This window comes from Taudactylus pleione, unplaced genomic scaffold (assembly GCF_031769625.1).
Source record: "Taudactylus pleione unplaced genomic scaffold, aTauple2 ptg000436l, whole genome shotgun sequence".
Lineage (NCBI taxonomy): Eukaryota > Metazoa > Chordata > Amphibia > Anura > Myobatrachidae > Taudactylus > Taudactylus pleione.
In genome coordinates, this window is record NW_028284838.1 from 4,331,037 (window position 1) to 4,357,812 (window position 26,776).

A 26,776-nucleotide genomic window follows, 5' to 3' on the forward strand; every position below is an offset into this window, starting at 1 on the left:
AGGATCTTCTTTACAATTGAAATCTGCACAGGGATTTTGCACATTTAATGCCTCAAGGATCTTAATCACCCCACTATGCATGCATGTCTCATACCTAAAGTAGTCACAGCCAGTGCATTCCCACAATAGCAGCTGAACCCAGCAGACGCTTCCTGGATTTCTTCCTATATAGACGTTCCACTTTGGAGAAAGTTATGCTATCTGGTATCACTAGATTGATATAACTGCAGCTTGTGGATTCTCGCAGACAGATACCATTTCTTCCAGGGAATCCTTTCTTCTCTCTCATGTAATGTTGGAAATATGAAAAATGAAGAGGTTTGGACCCAAGGAGCATCTGCCTTTCGTGTGCCAATAATGTATAATAGTTACATATTTAATGGCAGACCTTGAAGTATACAAAAATTTAAGCCCAGAAAAAGGTAAGAAATGTGCTTTGCAGTCAAATCTGAGAGGGTTGGTATTAAATAAGTCTCTTCTCATTCAGCATGAAAGTCTGGTATTTTAAAGAATTTGTGTTTGGTGTTTAAAAAAGTCAATTCTACTGTATATTTTATTGTTTTGCCTGGAAAAACTATTATTAATTGTGGTAGATGAGTTATTTATATGTTTATAGTGAATACCTTATTATTTACTTAAACATTTTATTTCTCTTTGACACTTTAGCAGTATGGATAATGATGAATTACACAAAGTCTGATAGAATAAAATTGGCCTGTTTATTTTGAATGAATTAGACCTTAATGAAGAGTTATGAAATGAAAGTTTACATACTGCGTGATTTAAATGCACCTATACTATGAAACAAGCTGAGGATTGTTATGAGCTGCAATTGAGTGCAAACTACGGGGTGAGCTGTCCTTGGTGATGAAACTAATGTCACTGCTCTCCTTCAGGATTGTGCTACCAGCAATGCAATCATTGTACCAGTGCATTCTGTGTACGTGTCTGCAGCTATTTACACTGGCTAATATTCTATAAGCATAGAGTTTCTGAATAAATTAAGATCTGTTACATATTGCATTGGTCTGTCACTAACTGAGGACATCTCAAAATGTATTTTTGTAGTTGGCGCTTTTTATTGTATATCCTTTAGATTAGTTAGGTGTGCTAGTGTATTAGGTCTCTATTAAGAGTGTGTGTTAAAATGGGATTACATTTATAGTTAATTATGTTTGGTAAGTAGAGCTATCCAATCTACAGATTAGTGTGTCGTTTACATTCTGCCCTTACTATTAGTGCATGACAAGAGAATGATAGCACAGTTTCAAAGTGCAACCATAATTAATGACATAAATGGGATTCCAGCTTGTGTCATTGCTGGTGATGTGTAAATACTTCCCGGAGGATTTCACTGAGCATACACGCACCAGTTATGCATTCTGTAAGCTGAAATAGCTGCTTGGCTGTTACACTATTGTATTTGCAATTCCTAAAACCTCAGCTTTACACTGTGGGGTAGATGTACTAAGACTTGGACAGAGAGAAAGTGGACAGGGATAAAGGGGTCTATTAATGTACATTATCAATATCTTATTAACACTAAACATTGCATGTTTGAAATGCGATATATTTGTCTCCTAAGTAGGAATTCATGTACACCTATCTTCTCCGTGATGTGATACGGTATACTGGGTCCCAGCGATCCTATCTTCTCCTTCCTTCTGAGGTTATATCGATGTCCCTGGGGTCTGTTGCTGTCTGTGGATGCGCCTTCTTCTTGGACTTGCGGTGTCCTGCGCACGCGCTGCCAGTACTGTTCACTGGGGGAGCAGCTGATCAGGGCAGAACAACAGCGGCGGCGTGAGGGTCAGGTAAAGCAAGTCGGGGGCAGCAGAGATAGTGGGCAGTCAGCAGTATGATGTGACCCAGGTGGCAGATTGCGGAAGCCTCTCTATCAGGGAGCAGGGGCAGAGTTTTTCTGGACCCCTCTAAGTAGTATAACAGAAGGGGACGGGGAGAGTAAGGAGATAGCTGTCTTCCCTGCTTTTCTCTAGTTAGGAGGCTCTTTACGCCACCCTGAGAAGGCAACATATTTTGGGGAAGCAAAATAGAAAGCGGAGCTTACCGTGTTTCTATGAATCACTCTCCCTATACCAGTGGTTCCCAAACTTATTTGAATCACAGCGGCCTAGAGTATCAGCATTGTTTTCACAGCACCCCTAAGCCAAAAGTTTGTTAATGAGAATTTAAAAAAAAAATGTAGTAAGGTAGTAAAGTAAAGTAAATTGTGCTCCCCTGTCATCCTTAGGCTCAGTTATGTGGTGGTGGACAGGTTTGCGCTTCTATTTGTCCACATATTTACATTACATTGACCATAAATAATTTGATTTGGTGCTGGACCACCAACCTGAGGCACCCCTGCAAGTGTCCCTATGGGGCACAGTTTGGGAACCACTGCCCCATACTATTGTATGGGGAAGTGATATGTACTCTAATCAGGGGCACCACTGGTGAAATCTGATATTTCTCCACGGTTACCCCCTCTATGAAAATGGGTAAGCAGTGAAAAGGCCTGTTATCACTGCTATAGGGTTTTTTACTGATATATAAATAGACTCCAAAGTACCAACCAATCAGCTCTTAACTGTCATGCTTCAAACACAGATTTTAAAGTGACTGATTAGTGGGTTCTTTATCTCTCTCCACTTTATCTCTCTCCAGGGCTTAGTACATCTCCCCCTATTATGTGTTTTATATATTTTAGTTGTTCATGAGACAACGATCACTGGAATATTGGATAAGACACTTGAAGTAGAGGTAGCTGAGATGAAAAGCCTGCCATCTATTGTGTATGGCTTTTCTTGTACAGTAGAACAAAAGTACTTCTAGATGAAAGAGTTATTTTGTTAAGCTTTATTACATGGTAATGTCATGCGCTCATTTTGACTTATGGATAATATAATCTGCATAACATGATCTTTTACATAAAAAGCTAATAACTAAAAGTGAATTTTCACCTAGCTCAGCATTGTTTTGCATGTGATTGGTATGATGTCAGTGGAATACCTTGGTTGAATAACCTACAGTGTTGAATATTGTGTTTTGGTATTGGGGCATAAAATATGATAACTAATGTAACAAGCAAACTTTTGCCTTGGTTTATAGTGTTTGAAGGTAAAAAAAAATGTGGATTAATGTGTATTTGACATCTACACCAGTTCCACTCAGAATCAAATTCAAACTCATGTCACTCACTAATTTTTAAATCTTTCAACCACTCTTTTCCTCCAGACATCTCCAGCCTCCCTGCCTCCCGCTTCACTCTTTAAATGACTGCTGCCGCTGAACTCTGATCACCCCTCTCATGCCCTTTTGTAGGATGCAATCCTGCAGGTGTATCTGCATGCGAAACGCAACGTTACAGTGTCAGCAGCTGTGGCACTGTAACGTAGCGTTTCGTTTTACAGATACACCCGCAGTTGCACACAGAATAAAGGCATGCCGTATACCGTATATCGTTTTAATCAGCAGAAGCTGCTTGTGTGTCCTGTTTACATCACTGTGCGAATAAGATGCATTGGAAGGTAAAAAGTTGCGTGAAAAGACGCTATGTGCTACTGAGACACGCCACGGTATGGCGCGACTAGCAGGGCAGTTTAACACGCAAGGAGGCTAGATATATGTGAACACATCTGTATTTGGCGTTAAAACCTATGATGAATTATTGCGGGTTAACTTGAGGGCTAATTGAATAATGTGAAATATTTTTTTCTCACTAAATTCACTTTTAAGCACTTTAACGTGCGAAAACAGGTTATCGCGGTTAATTGAATCCATCCATGGCCACTCTACAATGTTCTTGTGAGTAGGGCCCTCTCTCCCTATGTTGTCTTTAATTATATAATCTGTGGATTATAATTGTGTACTTGTAAAATTGGTAACTTGTTTGTAAGTGTCCTTTCTGGTCGCCCATGTACTATGTAAGGAATCGGTATGATATCCCGGCTGCCGCATGGCCGGGAGTTCGAATCCCGGCAGCAGTAGCCCGACAAAATAGGAGAGTCCGGCAGCGGAAGCCTGACAGCACTGGAAATCCCGATCGTGGTAAGGTAAGTATTGTCTAATCTAACCTAACCCCCCTAACCCTAACCCTCCTTAGGGGTGCCTAACCCTAACCTCCCCCCCTGTGCCTAACCCTAATCCCCCCTCTAAGTGCCTAACCCCCCAATCCCCGCTGCCTAACCCTAAGTCCCCCCCAGGTGCCCTAACCCTCCCCCTCCCGTGGCTGTCCGCTTGCGGCGCCCAGCATTTGCTCGATCGGGATGCCGGGCGCCTGTCTCTCGGCGTCGGGGAAATGAGCGGCGTCTAGATATAGACGTCGGTCATTTATCCCACGGCGGGATAAAGCAGTCGGGAAGCCGGCTGCCGGGATTCCGGCAGCCGGCTTCCCGATTGTGTACCCTATGTAGTAATGCTGTAAATTTCGTCCACTATGTACATCGCTACCGAAACCTTGTGGCACTATATAAATAAAAGATATTATTATTATTAATAATAATAGTAATAGAGGAGGCTGGCATCTAATGGACTCTATTCATGAGAATGTAGCCTATCAATTTTACCAAGATCAAGTGATTTTAGATCTTGTCTCAGTTATTTTAGTTCCAGGTGACATGATAAAAATGTGATCTAACCGCTAAATGTCATCCTCTATTATGTGCAGACTGTGGGTACACGTTAACTGAAGCTTGTGTATGCAAATAACTAATAAGTTACAATAAAATACTAATGGGTTGTCTACTTTGCAATAATCCACTCACCTCTTCCTGATCTGAATAGCCCAATGTAGCAAGCCTCCTTGAACCATTCTAAAGAAAAAACTGTATCAAGCCATGATTCAGTCTTCCATTTTCAGTAGATTGTCACACCTGAGGTTTGGAATTGGTTGGAACAGGCATGGGAGCCTGAAGAGGAGACTTGAGAGGCGTAGATGAAGCTGGGTGGCTTAAGCCAGGTTTCTCATTGTCACAACTCTCAGATGGATTATGGATGCAACCTGTATGCAGGGAATTGGCTAGACCTATTCCTGAGGCACGGAGTCTAATGTGCCGGCGGTATACACCAGGGACCCTCGCAAGAAGGTATGGACTTGGCTGCGTCCGACACACAGGTCGTGGCCCTCAGGTTAGGTTTCCCTATACAAGTGCTGGTGACTTGGATGGAGTTCAGAAGACTTTAGCGTAGTCAGGAAGCCGGGTCAAAACCACACAGATAAGACGGTACCAAGGAGCAGGCGTAAACGGGTTACAGGAAATAGCCGAGGTCAGAACCAGATATCAATGCAGAACCAGGGGTCAGACAGAATCAGGGTCATGAACGAAGCCAAAGTCAGGATCAAGTAATCAGGATATGCACGGAACGCTGGAGTTTGGTAATGAGCCTATACTCTGGCACCTGTCTGGTGCCAGAGTCTCCCTCTTATAGGGAGAAGTCCAAATCTCGCGCCAAACGTTACTTCACGTTTGGCGCGCCTGTCCCTTTAAATTTCTTGCAGGTCAGCACGTGCGATTCTAGGAGAGCCACGGCCGCCTATACTTGTGAGGGAGACCCGGAGCTGATGTCACAGCAGCGGGCACCGGAGACTCTACGCCCGCTGCCCGCCGCCGACGGAGGTTCCAGTGCTGCCGGACCTGCTAAGTAATAGTCGGTGTCCGGTGCACTGTGACACTCATGTATAATGTGAAGGCGAGGACTAGGGATGTGCGCCGGACCATTTTTGCCGGATTTGGATTTGGTTCTAATTCGTCGTCCGGATTTGGATTTGCCGAACTGCGGTGACTGGCTTTGGATTTGGATTTGGATTTTTTTACAAAAATTGACAAAAAAAGCTAAAATCACATAAATTGGTCTTTTTTTTCTTCCTAGAGTATTATTAACCTCAATAACATTAATTTCCAGTCAATTTAGACCATATCACAGCTTATAATATTGTTTTCAACATTATTGGCCAAAGGTTGCAGTGAGCTGACTGGTTACTAAGCGACAAAGCAGCGGCACAACGACACAGACACCCCAGTATAAAGCACATCTATGACACATTGCCACACAGCAGTGGCAGAAATGAAAAGTAGTGCACCCACCCAGTGGGGTACGGCCAGCAGAATCACAGTACTTGTTTACATAGTGGGCTATGGCCCAAGGAGTCACAGTGCACAATCTTATTCACATTACACCGCACATAGGGCCTGATTCACATTACACCATAAAGTAGTGTCTCTTATTTATGTTACGACACACAGTAGTGACCCTTTTACACAAAGCCCACAGTAGTGCCCCTTTTACACAATGCCCACAGTAGCGGTGTCCCTTACACAATGCCCCCAGCAGTGGTGCCCCCTATGCAGTCCCCTTAGTAGTAGGGTCCCCTATGCAGTGCCCCCAGTAGAATGCCCCCCATTAGCAGGCCCCCCCAGTAGTATGCTCCCCATTAGCATGCCACCCAGTAGTATGCCCCCCATTAGCAGGCCCCCCCAGCAGTATGCCCCCCATTAGCAGCCCCCCCAGGAGTAGGCTGCCCCAGTAGTAGCCCCCCTGTAGTATGGCCCCCCCAGTAGTAGTAAGCCCCCCCAGTAGTATGCCCCCCCCAGTAGCAGGCCCCTCAGTAGTATGGCCCCCACAGTAGCAGACCCCCCCAATAGTATAGCCCCCCCCAGTAGCAGGCCCCTCAGTAGTATGGACCCCCAGTAGCAGGCCCCCCCCAGTAGTTTAGCCCCCCCCCAGTAGCAGACCCCCCCAGTAGTATGGCCCCCCCGGTAGTATGGCCCCCCTGCACCCCCAGTAGCAGACCCCCCCAGTAGCAGACCCCCCCCCCCAGTAGCGCTCCCTGCCCTTGCACAAGTAAAAAATAAAAACTTACCTGTATCCCCGCTCCCGCGCCGTCTGCTCTGTTGTCACACGTTGAGGAGGGAGCCGGAAGACGGAGCTCATGTGTGAGCTCCAGCTGGCTCCCTCCGTACAGCAGCCAATGAGAGTCTGTGTGACTCTCATTGGCTGCTGTAACAAACACACAGCTGCCGCTGGCGGCTGTGTGTTTGTGTCTGTGTAGGGCAGAGCGCTATCACAGCGCTCTGCCCTACACAATAGGAGCCCTGATGTCGGATTCTCTAGTGAGAATCCGACATCAGGCGGCCGCCCTTCGGCCCCGAACGGGGATCCGAGTCAGGCAGTGAACACCCGAACAGGGTTCGGGTGGACTCGGATCCCCAATGTTCGGAGCGGTTCGGATTCCACAGAATCCGAACCGCTCATCTCTAGCGAGGACAGGAATGGAATGTCTTTATTGAACAGCAGGTTGGAATGAAAACTGGAGATGATGATACTGGAAAGATGGATTGGGACCGATGATGCTGGATTACTGAGCATAGCCGGTATGAGACCGGTGATGCTGAATAGAACAGCTGGATCGGTTTGAGACCAGTGTTGATGAATTGAAGAACTGGATTGGTTTGAGACCGAACTGATGAATTAAATAACTGGTTCGGATTGAGACCGATGATGATGAATTGAAGTACTGGATCGGTTTGAGACTGATGATGATTAATTGAAGTACTGGATCGGTTTGAGACCAATGATGATGAATTGAAGTACTGGATCAGTTTGAGACTGACGGTTATGAATTGAAGTACTGGATTGGTTTGAGAGTGATTGTGATGAATTGGAGTACTGGATCGGTTTGAGACCGATGTTTGAATATATGGGATGGGACCAATGTTAGGAGATATCGGATGGGACTAATGATTGGAGATATCGGATGGGACTGATGATTGGAGGTATTGGCTGGAACCGATGGAGACAGATATGAACTAGTATCTGTGGTAAAACCAGACTGCAGTACAGATGGAATAGGAGACTTGATAACCAGACTTGGAACGGGAATGTAACGGACTGGCACCGTTCAGATACAGGATATCTGGGAGCTCTTCACAGAGCTGTAACGTCAGCAGAAGTGACATTGTACTGGCAACAGGACCCAGTAAGGAAATGGATTTTATAGGGGTGGACCCTAGGGATTGGATGCTGCGATCAGTTGGTCTGGGAGCAGCACTCTGAGTGGAGGAAGAGCTTCAGGTGACAGAGTGAGTCCAAGATGGCTGCATTCATACTGTGGTTTAGGAGGGAACTCTGGCGTGCAGCCTGTGTGCCATCATGCTGGGAAGACATGCCGTGAGCAAGGGATTTTGGAGAGCCATCTCCATGCTCAGTGACAGGACACTGAGCGGACTGGGCAAGAACAGCACAGACAGATCTCAGCACCAGCCGGGAGCGATGTGCAGCGTGAGCGGAATGGGTACGGGATGCAGGCGGTCAGAATCCTGATGCCGGCATCCCGACTAGGTTACCATCCCGACAGCTTAATGTACTGTAAGTACACCTAACCCTACCCTAACCCTCCCTCCCTGGTGCCTAAACCTAACCCTCCCCCCTTAGTATAGTCATATTTAATAAATAAGCGTGAGTCAGTTGCAGAGGAACCAGTGACATATTGTCTATTTTTCCATTCCACTGTTCTGACCGCAAACAAGAGGGGTACCCGTTCTAAGGATAAAACCATGCAGATCTTCCTGATATTAGTGTTATGCAACCACATGAATTATTTGTCATAATAAAATCATAATTCGAATCGTTCTGTCCTGTTTCCTGCAGCTAATGCTTTAAGTTATTCTGTTACTAGAGAATTGAAACAAACACAGGTTAGCTGCCTTCCACTCTGGCTTTTGTTAAGCTATGGCTTTAACTATTTTGTTCTGCCCAATGTTCTGTGGTGAACAATCTAAGAATGTGAACTCTTATTCTTCTCTGCATGAAAGGCGCTCTTGTCTGGTACTATGTGGAATTGCTAAAGTTTTTTTTTTACAAAAATTCACATAGAGATCTTTTTTTTGCAATAGAACATCAAAAGGATAGAAATACTGCAGTTTTAACAAGCTTCTTCACTTACATTGATATTGTTCATTTAAGGTATATAACAGTTCTTTCCTGACAAGCCCATCTCCTGGAGAGATATAAATACATCAAGTATACTTCTATTTCATATCTAATTTTATTGGCAGATAAATACATGCATTTTTTATGCGCGATCTAATTGACTCAGGGCCTGATTCAGAGCCAGACGCTCTGACCAGAGCGCTCGCTCTGAATCAGGGCCCTCCTACCTAAAAATTGAGCGGCCTCCTGGCCGCTCGCATAGCTGTGGGTGACCACCCACAGCTTATGCGAGCGACCAAAAAGATGGTCGCGATGGTCAAGACCATCGCGACCATCGGGCTTGCGACGAGACCCTGCGGTAGGGTCTCGCTGCCGCAAGCCCTGGAGTGATTTTGGCTCTATCAGAGCCAAAACCACTCCCACTGACATCACTAGTGATGTCAGTGGGGCCGGCTCCAGACGGAAGGCGTTCCCATGGGAACGCCTCCGTCTGGGCAGCAACGCTCCCGGCACGCCCACCAAAGGGGGCATGCTGTCAGTCACCATCGACAGCACGCCCCCTTTGGTGCGAGACCCATAGCGACAGCTTGGCTGTCGCTATGCGGGTCTCGCGCATGCGCACGACGGAGCATCCTCCGTCGTGCGCATGCGCATTAGGGCACCATCGACCCGCTTGCGAGCGCTCATCGCTCGCGAGCGGGTCTGAATTAGGCCCTCAGTCCCATGGCGTTCTTTCATGATGTCAGACATTAAGCTGTGCATATATTTTGTTCATTTGTGTTAAGCCTCGTCCTGATCTGTAAGGCAGGATATACACAACATGCCCAAAATGGGATGTAGTCATTAGGTCGACATTTGTAATGTCAACATTCATAATGTTGACACAACAATGTAGACATCCATAATGTTGACCTGTCGATGGGCAACCTGTTGACATTCCCAGAATGTCAACATTAGGGTTAGGCGGGAGTGTGTGGGGGGGTCAGGATTAGGGTTAGTCACTAGAGGGGAGGGTTAAGGGTAGGGATTAGGGTTATGGATAGGGGAAGAATACTTACCCGAATGCTGGAGGATCACAGGTCTATCAGAGCCAAAAGCACTCCCACTGACATCACTAGTGATGTCAGTGGGGCCGGCCCCAGACGGTAGGTGTTGCCATGGGAACGCCTCTGCCTGGGCAGCCACGCCCCCGGCACGCCCACCAAAGGGGGAGTGCTGTCAATCACCATCGACACCAGGCCCCCTTTGGTGCGAGACCCATAACGACGGCTTGGCCATCGTTATTCGGGTCTCGCACATGCGCACGACGGAGCCGGCTCGCGAGCTGGTCTGAATCAGGCCCACTGTTCCTACAGTAGCAACACTTCACTGCCTCTCATTGCATGCTACACGCTGTTCCCACAGTACCAACACATCCCTGCCTCTCATTGCATGCTACACGCTGTTCCCACAATGCCAGCACATCCGTGCCTCTCATTGCATGCTACACACTGTTCCCACAGTGCCAGCACATCTGTGCCTCTTATTGCATGCTACACGCTGTTCCCACAGTGCCAGCACATCCCTGCCTCTCATTGCATGCTACACGCTGTTCCCACAATGCCAGCACATCCGTGCCTCTTATTGCATGCTATATAAGCTGTTTCCACAGTGCTAACACATCCGTGCCTCTCATTGCATGCTACACGCTGTTCCCACAGTGCTAGCACATCCGTGCCTCTCATTGCATGCTACACGCTGTTCCCACAATGCCAGCACATCCGTGCCTCTTATTGCATGCTATACAAGCTGTTTCCACAGTGCTAGCACATCCGTGCCTCTCATTGCATGCTACACGCTGTTCCCACAGTGCCAACACATCCCTGCCTCTCATTGCATGCCATGTGCTGCTCATTCATACTATGTGCTTAGCATTCCCGCTATGCTGTTTTAGCTGGGTGCTGTGCCCTGCCCAATTTCAAACAGGAAGAGTGCACCCTGACCCTTTTCATGGCGCCCCCACCCGCGGATCGCAGTGTCCTTTAGCTGGGAAAAACTGCGGTGTAGTGATCACCGTCGGTCAATTGATGCTAGGCACATACGCCCAGCATCTATTCACAAAGAAGGGAGAGCTTGGGAGCATCTGGGCATGTTCGTAAGTGCCGGACACGCCCCAACAGTGATGAAAAGGTGGTGCATCTTAAAGACATGCCCCTTTTCTTGTGGCCACACCTCCTTTTCGGTCAGTGCCCTTTCTCTAGGTCCATCCAGTGTGAACAGTACGTGCTGTTCCCACAGTGACAAAGTGTTTGTGTATCTCATTGCACGTTACGCGCTGTTCCCACAGTGCCAACACATCCTTGCCTCTCATTGCATACTACACGCTGTTTCCACAGTGCCAATACATCCCTGCCTTTCATTGCATGCTGCACGCTGTTCCCACAGTGCCAGCACATCCGTGCCTCTCATTGCATGCTACACGCTGTTCCCACAGTGCTAGACCATCCGTGCCTCTCATTACATGCTACACGCTGTTCCCACAGTGCCAATACATCCGTGCCTCTCATTGCATGTTACACGCTGTTCCCACAGTGCCAATACATCCGTGCCTCTCATTGCATGCTACACGCTGTTCCCACAGTGCCAGCACATCTGTGCCTCTCATTGCATGCTACACGCTGTTCCCACAATGCCAGCACATCTGTGCCTCTTATTGCATGCTACACGCTGTTCCCACAATGCCAACACATCCGTGCCTCTTATTGCATGCTACACGCTGTTCCCACAGTGCCAGCACATCCCTGCCTCTCATTGCATGCTACACGCTGTTCCCACAGTGCTAGACCATTCGTGCCTCTCATTACATGCTACACGCTGTTCCCACAGTGCCAATACATCCGTGCCTCTCATTGCATGTTACACGCTGTTCCCACAGTGCCAATACATCCGTGCCTCTCATTGCATGCTACACGCTGTTCCCACAGTGCCAGCACATCCGTGCCTCTCATTGCATGCTACACGCTGTTCCCACAGTGCCAACACATCCCTGCCTCTCATTGCATGATAAACGCTGTTCCCACAGTGCTAGCACATCCGTGCCTCTGATTGCATGCTACACGCTGTTCCCACAGTGCCAGCACATTCATGCCTCTCATTGCATGCTACACGTTGTTCCCACAGTGCCAACACATGCCAGCCTCTCATTGCATGCTATACGCTGTTCCCACAGTGCCAACACATCACTGCCTCTCATTGCACGCTATGTGCGGCCCATTCATACTATGTGCTTAGCGTTCCCGCTATGCTGTTTTAGCTGGGCGCCGTGCCCTGCCCAATTTCAAACAAGAAGAGTGCACCCTGACCCTTTTCATGGCGCCCAACTAAAACAGCCTGCTGGAAAAACTGTGGTGTAGTGATCACCGCTGGTCAATTGATGCTAGGCACATACGCCCGGCATCTATTCACAAAGAAGGGAGAGCTTGGGGGCATCCGGGCATGTTCGTAAGTGCCGGACACGCCCCCAACAGTGATGAAAAGGTGGTGCTTCTTAAAGACATGCCCCTTTTCTTGTGGCCACACCCCCTTTTCGGGCACGCGCCGGAGTGCCCTTTCTCTAGGTCCACCTAGTGTGAACAGTACGTGCTGTTCCCACAGTGCCAACGTGTTTGTGTATCTCATTGCACGTTACGCGCTGCTCCCACAGTGCCAACACATCCGTGTTGCCGTTTTTTATTACACATTCATGCTATAAGTTTACACAGAATCAAATATGTTGTTGGCCTTTTATCTCTTTGAATAAGATGATGATGATGATAATAAATATTTTATCATTTGTATTGTTTTCGGTTGGTTTTTCAGGTCCACATGAAATCAACTACTATTGCCTGTGAAGAGTTTATTGGTCTTAATAGTATATCTTGAGAGTGATTCATCCTAATAAAAGTCTCAAACTCCATTTTATTTTTCTTCTAAGTAAATCATTCAAAGGTGAATTATTTTGTTGTTCAGAAAGATGTGCTGCCTGTTATTCAAGTACTGTGTTTCCCAACCAGTGTATTAGAGGTGTTTAAGACATGAGGGAGCCTGTGTACAAATTTTTGGCCCCCCTCTCCCCTAAAAATATTGTACATGTGCAGAAGGTTCTGTACTAGAGTCTAGCTGCCTTCTACACATGTGCCATATTTATGTAATGTCACCTGAATCACGGCGTGGATGACTGCGTGTGAAACATTGCAAAGGCTACAGAGAAGGCGGTGTGGGCATCCCCAACTCACACTGCACACCCTGTGTAACCCATTAAAGATACATCACTGCAGCGTGTTAGAAGCAGTCCTTTGTGTATGGCAATACCTCTCTGGAGTATTGCTTTCTGACTTATCCTCAGGGCCATAACTAGACTTTTTGGTGCCCTGTGCCAGAAAGAGCATTGGCGCCCCCCTCATTTTTCAAAGGGACATAATGCACCCAAAAAAGGGGAATGGCCTCATGGGGAAGGGCCAGGGAAGAGATAGGGGAGGCCAGGAGATGCTGGGGATGAAATAAGAGGAAGCTACAAGTGAGAATGATAATAAACAGACATTTGACAGGCCCAAACAGCGCCCCCTGACCTGTGGTGCCCTGTGCGATGGCACCGGCCGCACTACCCTAGCTACGGCCCTGCTTATCCTGCTGCTAGGTGCAACAATAAATGCACTTTGCATGTTCTGAATCTGTACATCCAGGCCTTTGCACTAGAAGCAGGTTCTGCATGGCAACCTCGGTAAATGTTGGATACCAATTATGGTCCCAACATGTACTGTTTATTGATACAGGGCTCAGCAATGCCAACTGCTATTACAGCAGTCATAGGTGTTCTTGCCAGAAACTCAGGTGAATCACATTCTAGGGTCCTCTGAAGGAGGTAAGTGGCACTAGTAGTGGTAACAGTAATAACTCAAAATGCTCAATGCAGCACTTATATCAGTTATGGACAACTTTAATACACTTCAGGGGCAGAGTCGGCTGTAATCTAACCTTCAAAATGCCTGCATATAATCCCTATAGGGGTATTCAATATGGAGCGAAAACGCCGTTTCTGCGAGGTTTTCGCTCTGATGACGTCAATTTCGCCAGTTTTGCTTTTACACCGTATTCAATTTGAAAACTTTTAGCCGGTGCGAAAAGTATATTGCATTCGACCCTGCGGAAAAGTATCACCAAGGAATGGGTGGCGAAAAAAAGTGCAGAATTGGGGTTTTGGGGTGCAACATTTCGGAAACCAACCTGCAACCTTCAGACAGTCCCCCAAAGGTAAACTGTGTCAAAAAAAATTAAAAAAATACCTCAGAAGACCCCAAAAAAAGCACTTTCATTTTTGGGGTGAAAAAAAAAATGGGGGGTACAAAGTTAAAAACTAGCTAAATACAATCTAGGTGGGTCCCCAAGTATGCCCCAGGTGTTTTTTTCATTGCAGGTGTTTGCGGCAGGTGGATTTTTCATGTTTTTTAAAACTTCACTTTAGCAACTTTTAAATGTGCTCACCCCCATTTTCAAGTACCCCAAATTTGCTGGGACTACTTATTTTCTGCAAAAAAACCTTCTAAATACTATTCTTCACCACCTTCCCAAATCCCCAAAATAGCAGCTATCGAGCCCGTTTAAAGACCCCAAAAACCTTCAGCAGGGCTAATCGGGGGTATCCAGAGTGATCCCCCATGTCAGAGCATCTTTTTGGTGGTGTTAGGGTGATTTCCCCAAAAATCTGCGAAGTTTTCGCTGATTTCACTTTCGCCGGGTGCCGTTTTCGACGATTTCATATTGAATACGGGTATAAGCGGGGGCGCACGCGATACTTTTTTGCCGACAAAAGCTCCGATATGCAGCGAAAACTTCGGCACGCATAGACGGCGAAGTTTACGTTTCATATTGAATACCCCTCTTACAGGGGTATTCAATATGGAGCGAAAAGTATTTTTTCGCGATTATTTCGCAAAAAATGACGTCATTTTCGCTGGTTTTGGTTTTACACCGTATTCAATTTCAAAGACTTATCACAGGTTCGAAAAGTCTTTGATAAAAAACGGGGATAACTTTTCACCACTGAATAGGTGGCGAAAAAAAGTGCAGAATTGGGGTTTAGGGGTGCAGGCTTAAAAAAATAGCCTGCACCCCTGGGAATGACATTTTAAAAGTAAGTGTGTCAAAAAAAGTTTTAAAAAAAAATAGGGACACCCCAAAAAATTTATTTAAAAATTGGGGCGAAAAAAAAAAATGGGAAAAAGGTGTTTAAAAATAGGGAAATAGGTTCAGGGCTATTCTGCATGTATGCGGCAGGTGTATTGTAGAATAGGCTATTAGCGGCAGGTGCATAGTTGCAGAATTTTTTAAAACACACTTTAGGGACATAAAAATATGCTAGTACCCATTTTCATGTACCCCAAATTTGGTGGGACCACTTAAAAAAACGAAAAAAATAACCTAAGTGCTCTTCTGCAACACTTCTTCAATGTCGGGAAAAAACACCTGCTGCGGCTATTTAAATCCCCGACTTTCATTTGCAGGCTAAAACAGCCCATGTTTTTACAACTTTAGGGGGGTCCTACAATTTATTCAAGGAAAAATTCTTTTTTTACGCAGATCCCACTTCGCTCCTTCCCGTTTTCGTAGGTTATATATTGAATACGGGGATAAAGCGGGCGCGCGCCTGATACTTTATCCCAGGAAAATCTCCGATGTGGAGCGAAAAGTCCAGCACGGACTTTTCGCTCCCACATTGAATACCCCTCTAAGAGGGGTATTCAATATGAAACGTAAACTTCGCCGTCTATGCGTGCCGAAGTTTTCGCCGCACATCGGAGCTTTTGTCAGCGAAAAAGTATCGCACGCGCCACCGCTTATACCCGTATTCAATATGAAATCGTCGAAAACGGCACCCGGCGAAAGTGAAATCAGCGAAAACTTTTGGTGTGTTAGGGGAAATCACACTAACACCCCCAAAAAGATGCTCTGACGTGGGGGATCACTCTGGATACCCCCGATTAGCCCTGCTGAAGGTTTTTGGGGTCTTTAAACGGGCTCGATAGCTGCTATTTTGGGGATTTGGGAAGGTGGTGAAGACTAGCATTTAGAAGTTTTTTTTGCAGAAAATAAGTAGTCCCAGCAAATTTTGGGCACTTGAAAATGGGGGTGAGCATATTTAAAAGTTGCTAAAGTGAAGTTTTAAAAAACATGAAAAATCCACCTGCCGCAAACACCTGCAATGAAAAAAACACCTGGGACATACTTGGGGACCCACCTAGATTGTATTTCGCTAGTTTTTAACTTTGTACCCCCCATTTTTTTTTTCGCCCCAAAAATGAAAGTGCTTTTTTGGGGTCTTCTGAGGTATTTTTTTTTTTTATTTTTTTTTACACAGTTTACCTTTGGGGGACTGTCTGAAGGTTGCAGGGTGGTTTCCGAAATGTTGCACCCCCAAAACCCCAATTCTGCACTTTTTTTCGCCACCCATTCCTTGGTGATACTTTTCCGCAGGGTCGAATGCAATATACTTTTCGCACTGGCGAAAAGTTTTCAAATTGAATACGGTGTAAGAGTAAAACCGGCGAAAATGACGTCATCCGAGCGAAAACCTTGCAGAAACGGCGTTTTCTCTCCATATTGTATACCCCTATACGTGTTAAAGAGAAAATAATGAATCCTCACAGAACATTTATATATAATAATCATATATTATTTACCAACATATAGTGTATAGGAGCCCAAATCTGGGTTTAAAAATCACTCTGGTTGGTGGTGCTCCCTAGAGCCAAAGTTTAGACATGTACAGAAGGAGAGAAAGAAGGCTCTTTTCCTGGGGCAATCTTATATGTAATGTTATACAGATTAAAATGGATAACTTTTATTTATGTCAATTAAAATAATGTTTCTCTAGAAGGTATGCCAGAGAGGAACGTTGACATAAATAAAAGTTATATTTTAATTTGTATAACATTACATATAAGAGTGCCTTCTTTCTCTCCTTCTCCTTATTCCCAGTAATTACGCTACTGTTAATCAAATAATATTATCTGTAATAACATTTAACCAGGCATTTTAATGCAAGCTGTAATAAAAAAAATCTGACAATAAAGCTGGAAGGAGGCAGATGTGATTGCCCATCACTAGCTCAGATGCTCAGGACCAGGTACACTAGTGTATGGGAATATTTTGTGGTAGACAAGTGAATTTCTTTTCTCCTAGGGGCAGCCTTCATGGGTGCAAACAAGTTGGTTTAATGTACTTTTATGTGTGTATATAGAAGCTTGTGTAAATGTACTTTTTTTAAAGGGCATGATAGCTACAGTAGTATATTGCCTATGAGGGGGCTTTTGTGTAAAGCTGGTGTAATGTTGTGGTGTAATGATTTTGTGGGGGCTTGCAGGGTGGTGTAATGTTGTGGTGGCATGCGTGCTGCTGTAAAGCTTTTGTGGGGGCTTGCAGGGTATTGTAATGTTGTGGTGGCATGCGTGGAGCTGTAAAGCTTTTGTGGTGGGATGTGGGGTGGAGTAATGCTTTTGTTGTGGCTTGCAGGGTGGTATAATGCTTTTGTTGGGACATGTGGGTTGATGTAATGCTGTTGTGGTGGCATGCGGGGTGGTGTAATGCTGTTGTAGGGACAAGTGGGGTGATGCAATGCTGTTGGGTATGCAGGATGGTGTAATGCTTTTGTTGGGGCATATGGGGTATTGTAATACTGTTTTTGGGACATGTGGGATGGTGTAATTCTGTTGTGGGGACATGTGGCCAGGGCCATAACTAGGGTGGTGCGGCCGGTGCACAGGCACAGAGCGCAGATGCTCCGGGGCGGAACCGGTTGCCTACGCAATGTCTATTTGCCGGATGCCCGGTTTTTTCACACTATGGGCGGAATTCAATTGATTCCAGCCCCTATCGCACCCGACGGAGCTATTCAATTCTTTCTCCTGTCGAGCTCGATCAGCTGCCACGCTACATTTCAGCTCGCAGCCCCAGGGGGATGAGAGCTGAAATGTGCGAAAAGTGACCTGTTTGGGGACCCAAACATCAGTTTTCGCGGTCGCGCCCAGCACTTTGGTCGGGTTTACCTGCTTTACGCGGCTGAACCTGACCTCTATGGGCGCGATCAGCGCGAAAAACGGCATCAATTGAATAGCGGCCCGCGATCTCCTGTCACTTTAGACGGGAGATCCGGACCGTGTAATCAATTGAATTCCACCCTGTGACTGACCGGCTGGACTGTGGGGGACCGAGTTCAGGCCGTGAGGCCACGCCCCTTTCTGCGGCCACACCACTTTCTGAAGTCCCACCCCCTTTTCGGGGCACGCGCGGCTTCGCCGTGCACAAGGTATCCCTCCCCGCACCAGGTGTCACCGCGGGGAGGGATGCAGCTGGTGGGGCCGAATGATGTATGTGGCCCCGCCCCCAGTCGCATGTCACTCACTGCACCATTGATGTATTACATGTACTGTCAGCCCGCCAACCCAGCGCTTGTCAGTAGCCCCCAGCGTGGAGGTCATTTCAGCTCTGAGCTCCTGAACTCACGTGAGAACAGTCTCCTTTCGCAAGTTCAGGAGCTCAGAGCTGACATCCACGCTGCGGGCTACTAGTACTGACAAAGTTACTCACCACGTCGCTGCACAGTGCTCCCAGTTCCAGATTGCCATCTCTACTCTGTTCTCCTCCTACTGAACGCGCAGCCGCGCAGAGACTGTTAGCTCCCTCAGCAGCAGCAGAATACCGGCAACGGTAAGTAACTGTTCACCAGTCTTTTAGTGAAGCAGGAGGTAGAGGAGGAGTGGAGATGGGTGGGGGAGGGAATTGTGAGATTTATGGTGGGTACACACTGGGCGATATTACTGAGCGACTGCACGATTACGACATCGGAATCGTGCAATCGCTCAGTAATCGTGCACAAATCGTGCACTTTTATGTTGGAAAAGACCAGCGATGCGCACTCCCGCTGGTCGTTTCCGACATTGTCCATCGCCTGAACATGCAGCACAATCTGACGACCTCGTCAGGTTGCTGCATGTTGGGGAATGGGGGAGAGAGCCTGGCGCTGAACGATATCGTTAATGATATCATTCAGCGGCTGTGCTCAATGTCATGAACGACATTGAGCACAGCCTGCCGGGGAAACACTACACGATATCACTCAGGGAGCATATCGTGTAGTGTGTACGCACCTTTAGGAATGAATAGTTATAAACAGATGCCCCCTGCTGTTCCTTCCATCCCTGGAACATGAACCTTTTACCTCTGCACCCTGTAAGTACACCACCTGTACAGTGTAACTGTGGGATGGTGTAATGCTGTTGTGGTGGCATTTGGGGTGGTTGAATGCTGTTGTGGTGGCATTGAGGTGGTGTAATGCTGTTGGGGTGGCATGCAGGGTGATGTAATGCTGTTGTGGTGGCATGCGGGGTGGTGTAAAACTGTTGCAGGGACATGTGGGGTGGTGCAATGCTGTTGGGTATGCAGTGTGGCATAATTGTTGGGGCATGTGGAGTGGTGTAATACTGTTTTTGGGACATGCGAGGTGGTGTAATTCTATTGTGGGGACATGTGGGGTGGTGTAATACTGTTGTGGGGACATGCGGGTGGTGTAATGCTGTTGTAGGGACATGTGGGGTGGTGTAATGCTGTTGTGAGGAGATGGGGTGGTGTAATACTGTTGTGGGGACATGTGGGGTGGTGTAATGCTGTTGTGGGGACATGGGGGTGGTATAATGCTGTTGTGGTGGCATGTGGGGTGGTGTAATGCCGTTGTGGGGACATGTGGGATAGTGTAATTCTGTTGTCGGGACTTGTGGGGTGGTGTAATGCTCTTGTGAGGACATATGGGGTGGTGTAATGCTGTTGTGGTGGTGAGGGGTGGTGTAAAGCTGTCAGTCCCAAGCTTTGTTTTCTTTTTAATGAGTAACCAGCGCTAGGAATCCAGAAGGACACCCTTTGCTGCTGCTCGATCTACCCCTGTTGGCGCCGCAACACCAGTAAGGGAACTGGTGATTTTGGCGGGTGCCAGCAGAGTTTCACTAGACGCTGGGCCTGGGACTGCAGCCGGAAGACACGGGGATGCAGGTAAGATGGTTCCCCACTTGCGTACCTCCGGCAGTGGAGACCTGCCGGAGGTCGCTATAGTGGGGTACCAAGGATGACTGCTTCTCCCACTAGACCACCCGGGCATATAAGTCCTCAACTGGGAAGCGGACTTCCTAAGTCATCAGGATATACATGTCAGGGAATGGGCTTTTCATCCGGATGTCTTTCAAATCCTAGTGGTCAAATGGGGACTACCAGAGGCCACAACCACAAGGTCCTCAGGTACGGGTCCAGGACCAGGGATCCCTCTGCCAATTTTGTGGACGCTCTAGCAGTGAAGTGGGACTTCAAGCTAGCGTATCTCTTTCCTCTGATCTCCCTCCTCCCAAGGGTCATCGGGAAATTCAAGCAGGAGGACGGAACAGTAATACTGATAACCCCTGCTTGGCCCAGACGCCATTCGTTCACCGACTTTCAGAGTCTCTCCATAGACACTCCATGTTCTCTTCCTCTAAGGCCGGACCTGTTAACACAGGGTCCCTGCCTGCATCCGGATCTTCCCCATTCTGTCTTTGATGGCGTGGCTCTTGAATCTTCCATCTTAAGAGCCAAGGGTTTTACTGCCTCTGTAATTCAGACAATGCTTAGGGCATGAAAGCCTTCCTCTGCTTGCATCTATTACAGAATTTGGCACTCGTATTTTCAATGGTGTAGTCATAGAAAATATGATCCTGAAGTTTAGGGTCTCACGAGTAGTTGCTTTTCTCCAGGCTGTGTTAGACCTGGGTCTCTGCCTGGCCACCCTGAGAGTTTAGGTGTCTGCACTCTCAGTTTGGTTTCAGCGAAGGATCGCCCCCCTGCCTGATTTTCCAAGGTGTTCTGAGGGTTCAGCCTCCCTTTATCTTTCCGGTAGCTCCGTGGGATTTGTCTTTGGTTCTCAGGGCTCTACAGGCTCCCCCATTTGAACCCCTGAAATCAGTAGACCTCAAGTGGTTGACAGCGAAGACAGTTTTTTTTTCTTGCCACCTCGTCTGCTCACATGGTCTTTGATTTGGGAGCCCTTTCTTGTTGCTCTCCCTTTTAGATTTGTCACCTGGATAGAGCTTTTCTTCATCCCAGGGCGGGTTACCTTCCTAAGGTAGTATACCGGTTTCATGTAAATGAAGAAATAGTGGTTCCAGCCTTCCAGTCTTCAGACCTCTCTGTAGGTGAAGCTTCTCTGGATGAGGTGTGTGCCCTTCGTATCTACGTGGATTGTACCAACTCCTTTAGGAAATTGGATTCTCTTTTTGTGTTGTATGGCTGTCATAAGCAAGGCTGGCCAGCTAGCAAACAGACTCTGACTAGATGGCTTCATATGACGATTTCTCAGGCTTACATACAAGCTGATCTCTGTTCCAAACACAGTGATCTGTGGGACCATCGTGGGCATTTTGTCGTGGTGCCTCTGCTGAACAATAGTGCAAGGCAGCCACGTGGTCTTCCGTCCACACTTTTCTCAAATTTTACGCCTTTGATACTTTTGCCTCTCAGGATGCTTCCTTTGGGCGCCGGATTTTCCTTTCTGTTAAACAGGAGGGTCCCCACCCTTAAGGAAACAGCTTTGTGACATCCCCAAGGTAATTCCTGTGGACCCTATGGAAGAAGAAAATAAGAGTTACGGTATAACATACCTTTGTTAACTCTTTTTCTTCGAGGTCCACAGGGCATCCACCATAACGCACCTGGTGTAATTGGGTAATCTTGTTTTCTTTTGTATTTCAATGATTCTCTCTTCTTAGAGTGTTTCTGCTGTACAATTGTCCTTCCCTCTCCTCTTTCCTTCTCCTGCCTTGGGCTTGGTAACAAACTAAGTGGCGGAGTATATATGGAGGAGGACCCAATGCATCCTAGGAGCTAAAGCTTGTAACTGTTTGGTGCCTGGATCACTGCAACCACATACCCCAAGGTAATTCCTGTGGACCCTATGCACCTAGTAGAAAAAGAGTTAACATAGTTATGTTGTACCATAACTCTTATTTTTTGTTGGCACACAGACTGGTTTGTAATTATTCTGTGAGGGAACAGATCGTCGTGTAATAACAGCTAACGTGTCTTTCCTTTTAGAGTGAACTTTGAGTGGATCTCAATGTTGGCATAACATTTCTCCAGGCTTGCCCTGTGTGGTTCTTCTTAATACTGTACCTAGTTATTTGGTACTTATGGCGGTCCGTACCACTGTGTTTATAGCACATAAACTCCTTTATTCTCTTTATGTGATGAGCAGCTGAGAGATACTAGACTCATCTTTATATGTAGCCTTTTACCCAAACCTTAAAATGTAATGAATGAATAAAGTATGTAAGTGTCTAAAACCTGAAATAGTATGGTGCAATCAGATTAAAGCTAGAGATGATTAGCCTTTAGGAAGGCTTACATGCATGGTGCATTGACATGTGCTAAGTTTATTAATATGTGAATGCTCCAGCAAACCTCAAACTAGTGATATACTGACTAGTGATACTACACATTCACCAAACACTGGAGTAGATGCTGAACATAGGTTTCTCTATGATGTCTCAAGAAATTGCAATAATAGTGTCACTATTTTGCGATCATCTTAACTTGCTTTCACTGGGAATGACAACTGCCTAAATATATGTCATTTTATATGTATTTCTTATTCAGAACGCCATGGTGGCTCTGACATATGGGTTAAACGTTGGTCAGCATTGTATAGACCAGTGTTGGCTAACCTTGACACTCCAGCTGTTATGGAACTACATAACCCAGCATGCACTGCTACAGTTTTGCTATTAGGGCATGCTAAAACTGTGGCAGGGCATGCTGGGATATATAGTTCCACAACAGCTGGAGTGTCAAGGTTAGCCAACACTGGTATAGACTGAGCAAGGCATAGGTAGAGCAGAGAGTTCTGTAAGAATAAAATACATTTACATAAGATTATCAAAACCTGTTAACATTAATTAATGCACACCTTTAAAAAATAAATAAAAAATGGAATGTAGCTGTAAAAATATAAATAACATAAATTTGTGTGTGTTATAAAGGATCACACTGCACGGTGGATTATTGCCTGATGCTGGAGACCGTCTTATCAGTTCATTCCTAATTATTTTCAACCACATTGGTTTAATTTAAAGTCCTACAGCAATTGGTCTTTTCAAAGGCTGTTCTACATTTGCATAAAAAGGTTATTGTGGCCATAGACAGCTCATTATGCACGATATACTGTAGTTGCTCAGAAAGGATGTTAAGTGCTACTTCTCCAGGGGGCAGATTGGTCCAATTAAATAATAGTAATTGCAGGTGAAATACAGTTCATTCAAGATCACTTATAAACAATTTAGTTGCTGGGTGTAAACATAAATCTCAGGACATGAATGAAGGAGCTTTAAGGACAAAATGATCCAATATTTTTACTCGTGTCACGTAGATAATTCACTTCTAGAAATTGCAATTTAGGCCCTGATTCAGAGCCGGACGCTCTGAATCAGGGCCCACCTCCATAAATATGGAGTGTCCTCCTGGACGCTCGTATAGCTGTGGGTCACCACCCACAGCCTATACGAGCGTGCAGGATGATGGTCGCGATGGTCTTGACCATCGCAACCATCGCCAGTGCGAGCAGAAGCCTGCGGTTGAGATTCTCAACCGCAAGGCCAGGAGTGATTTTGGCTCTATCAGAGCCAAAATCACTCCCACTGACATCACTAGTGATGTCAGTGGGGCCGGCTTCTGACGGTAGGCGTTCCCTTGGGAACGCCTCCGTCTGGCAGGCACGCCCACCAAAGGGGGCGTGCTGTCAATCAACATCGACAGCACGCCCCCTTTGATCAGACACAACGAGCGAAGGAAAGTCCTTCGCTCGTCGCGTCTCGCGCATGCGCACCATCGACCCACTTGCGAGCGGACAGCCGCTCGCTAGTGGGTCTGAATCAGGCCCTTAGTCCACTGTTATAAGGAACTACATTTCTATTGGGAATTACATGTGCTTGCAAGGTTTTCTTTGGTTGCTTGTCATTCCCAGATGATTCCCCATTTATATAAAAGCTCTTGTATGGTCTTTCATTCTAGGCCAATACACACAGGTCCTCATTCAGACCCGGTTGCAAGTGCTGAGCACTCGCAACCGGGTCGATGTTTATGCCCTGCGCACGGCAGCGGCCGCACTGCGCGTGCGCAAGCCCCGGAGTGAGAGAGAATTCTCTCGCTCCGGAGCTCACTACAAAAGGGGCGGCTGTCGCCCCTTTTTGTAGGCGTGGCGGGGGGGAGATTTCACAAGCGGAGTTGTTCCTTAAGGAACGCCTGCCGTTTTGTGGGCGGCCGCACTGACATCACAGTGATGATCAGAGCAGGAAGCTCCCTGGGGCTTGCGGCTGCCGAGACTCAACCTTAGGGTCTCGTCGCAAGCCCCGATGGTCGCGATGGTCTTGACCATCGTGACCATCAACCTGGTCGGTCGCTAAAGCTATGGGTGGTAACCCACAGCTTAGCTAGCGACCAGGAAGCCGCACTTAAAAAACAAGAAGCCGCCCTCATTCAGAGCGAGCAGTCGCTTCTTGTGACCGCCTCTGAATGAGGGCCACAGGGCCTGATTCAGACCCACTCGCGAGCGGCTGTCCGCTCGCAAGTGGGTCGATGGTCTGCACTGAGCATGCGCACGACGGAGGGAGCTCCGTCGTGCGCATGCGCCAGACACGACGAGCGAAGGACTTTCCTTCGCTCGTTGTGTCTGATCAAAGGGGGCGTGCTGTCGATGTTGATTGACAGCACGCCCCCTTTGGTGGGCGTGCCGGGGGCATGCCTCCCTGACGGGGGCGTTCCCAAGGGAACGCCTACCGTCAGAAGCCGGCCCACTGACATCACTAGTGATGTCAGTGGGAGTGATTTTGGCTCTGATAGAAAATCACTCCGGGCCTTGCGGTTGAAAACCTCAACCGCAGGCTCCGGCTCGCAGTGGCGATGGTCGCGATGGTCACGACCATCGCGGCCATCAAACTGCACACTCGTATAGGCTGTGGGTGGTGACCCACAGCTATACGAGCGTCCAGGAGGACGCTCCATAATTATGGAGGGCGGCCCTCATTCAGAGCGTGCGCTCTGCTCAGAGCGTTCGGCTCTGAATGATGGTCACAGTCTCTTGCACAGCATAGACATCCTTTAATACCTAAATTGGATGAGTGGATTCTTTCCATGTTCTCAGTCACCCTGGATTTACTCACTTCTCTTAAGCCGCATATCCACTTGCCGATTAAACAGAGCGATTGAACGTTTGCGACATCGTAATCATTCAATCGCTCATTAATCGTGCATCTTAATGTCGTAAACGAACAGCGATGTGCGCTCCCGGTGGTCGTTTCCGACATCAATTATCGCCTGAACATGCCGGTCAAGCTGCTGATAACGACGGATTGGGCCTGTTCGGGGATGAGGGAGGGTGCCTGCACTGAACGATATATTGTTCAGTGTGGGCATTTACAGGATGAGGAACGACTGAACGTTTACAGTGTCGCAATCGTTCAAACGTTCAGCAAGTGGATACGCACCTTTACTTCCATTAAGATTATGCCATTCTGTACTCCGCTGTTATGTGGTGTGAGGGAGGAGGAGCTTATACAATTTGTATATACCTGTCCCATCTCTATAAAATGCCCTAAGAGTTTGTATGGTATTATTATTATTATCAATGCATTTTTCTTTTAGCCTCACATAGGCAGCTATATTACATAATCCCAACTATGAGTATCTTCAGTAATTTATTATTCAGCAATATCAAAGATCATGGTCATTATTTACGTAAAAATATGCCCTGCAGTCTTTTGGGGGCATGTAATAGTAACAGTTTTGTAATACACTCCAAAGGCTTATGATAAGAATGCACCATTACATATTGGACCTCATTCAGAGTCGGTCATAAGCGGCCGCTCGGTCGTACGCATCCGATGTTTCCAAACCACGCATGCGTACGGTTAGTTTTGCGCATGTTTGTACGAGACCTTGCGATCCAAAATGCTGTTGATCGCATGGTTTACGAGCAGGAAGTGGCTTCCGAGAGTTGATTGACATAAGTGGCCATTTGTGGGTGTTGACGGGGGTGGTGGTCTAAAAACGCAGGCGTTCCTCACTGTTTTCAGGGCGTTTTAGGGGCGTACATAAATTTCCTGCTACTTCCGACATAGAAGGCCGGAAGTAGTAAAACGTCACTCTGCGAGCAGGTTAGTGGCATGGCTGATCTTACAGCTTGAGGTTGGGTATGTGCTCTCTCAAGCACCAGAGTACAATCGATACTATCGAATGTGACTGATGTTATGTTTGATGTTTCTATTTTGTGCCACACAATGCAAGCAGCTAATAATCGTTTGTTGTTGCTAATAACACTGCTAATTGGCTTGTAATTGATTCAGTTGCGTTTGCATTAGAGAATAATAAGAACACAACACAAGCGGCCGCAACCATCAGAAGAAAATTAACAAACAGCGACTGACAATGATCGACTCGATCGCTAGCTGCTATCACTCGTTAGCTAGAGGAGGTGCTTTGTTCATGTATGGGCGTCAGTTTGGTTGCGATCGCCCGGCCGTGCGATTGTTTTTTTTCTGATTCTCGATCAGGGATTTCATGGTGTCGGACATCCAGCACGCTTACCTGCATGTCCCCATTGTCTTAGCGCATCAGGAATTCCTCAAATTTGCAGTGCTCGACAAACATTTCCAATTCCAGGCACTGCCCTTTGGTCTGGCAACAGCGCCTCGTGTCTTTACCAAAGTCATGGTGGTCATGGCAGCCCACCTGCGGATGCAGGGTGTCCGCTTGTTGCCTTATCTGGACG

General features: G+C 46.9%; 1 protein-coding gene across 1 annotated transcript in view; it reads left to right on the forward strand.

The window, feature by feature from the left end:
• Window positions 1-225: 225 nt before the first annotated feature.
• The window catches only part of PLCH1 (phospholipase C eta 1), a 222,213-nt gene continuing 195,662 nt past the window's right edge, over window positions 226-26,776 (forward strand). Inside the window, exon 1 of the mRNA XM_088447686.1 lies at window positions 226-422. Within this exon, the coding sequence (XP_088303812.1) occupies window positions 380-422 (43 nt within the window). The 5' untranslated portion in view covers window positions 226-379. The remainder of the gene's footprint in view (window positions 423-26,776) is intronic.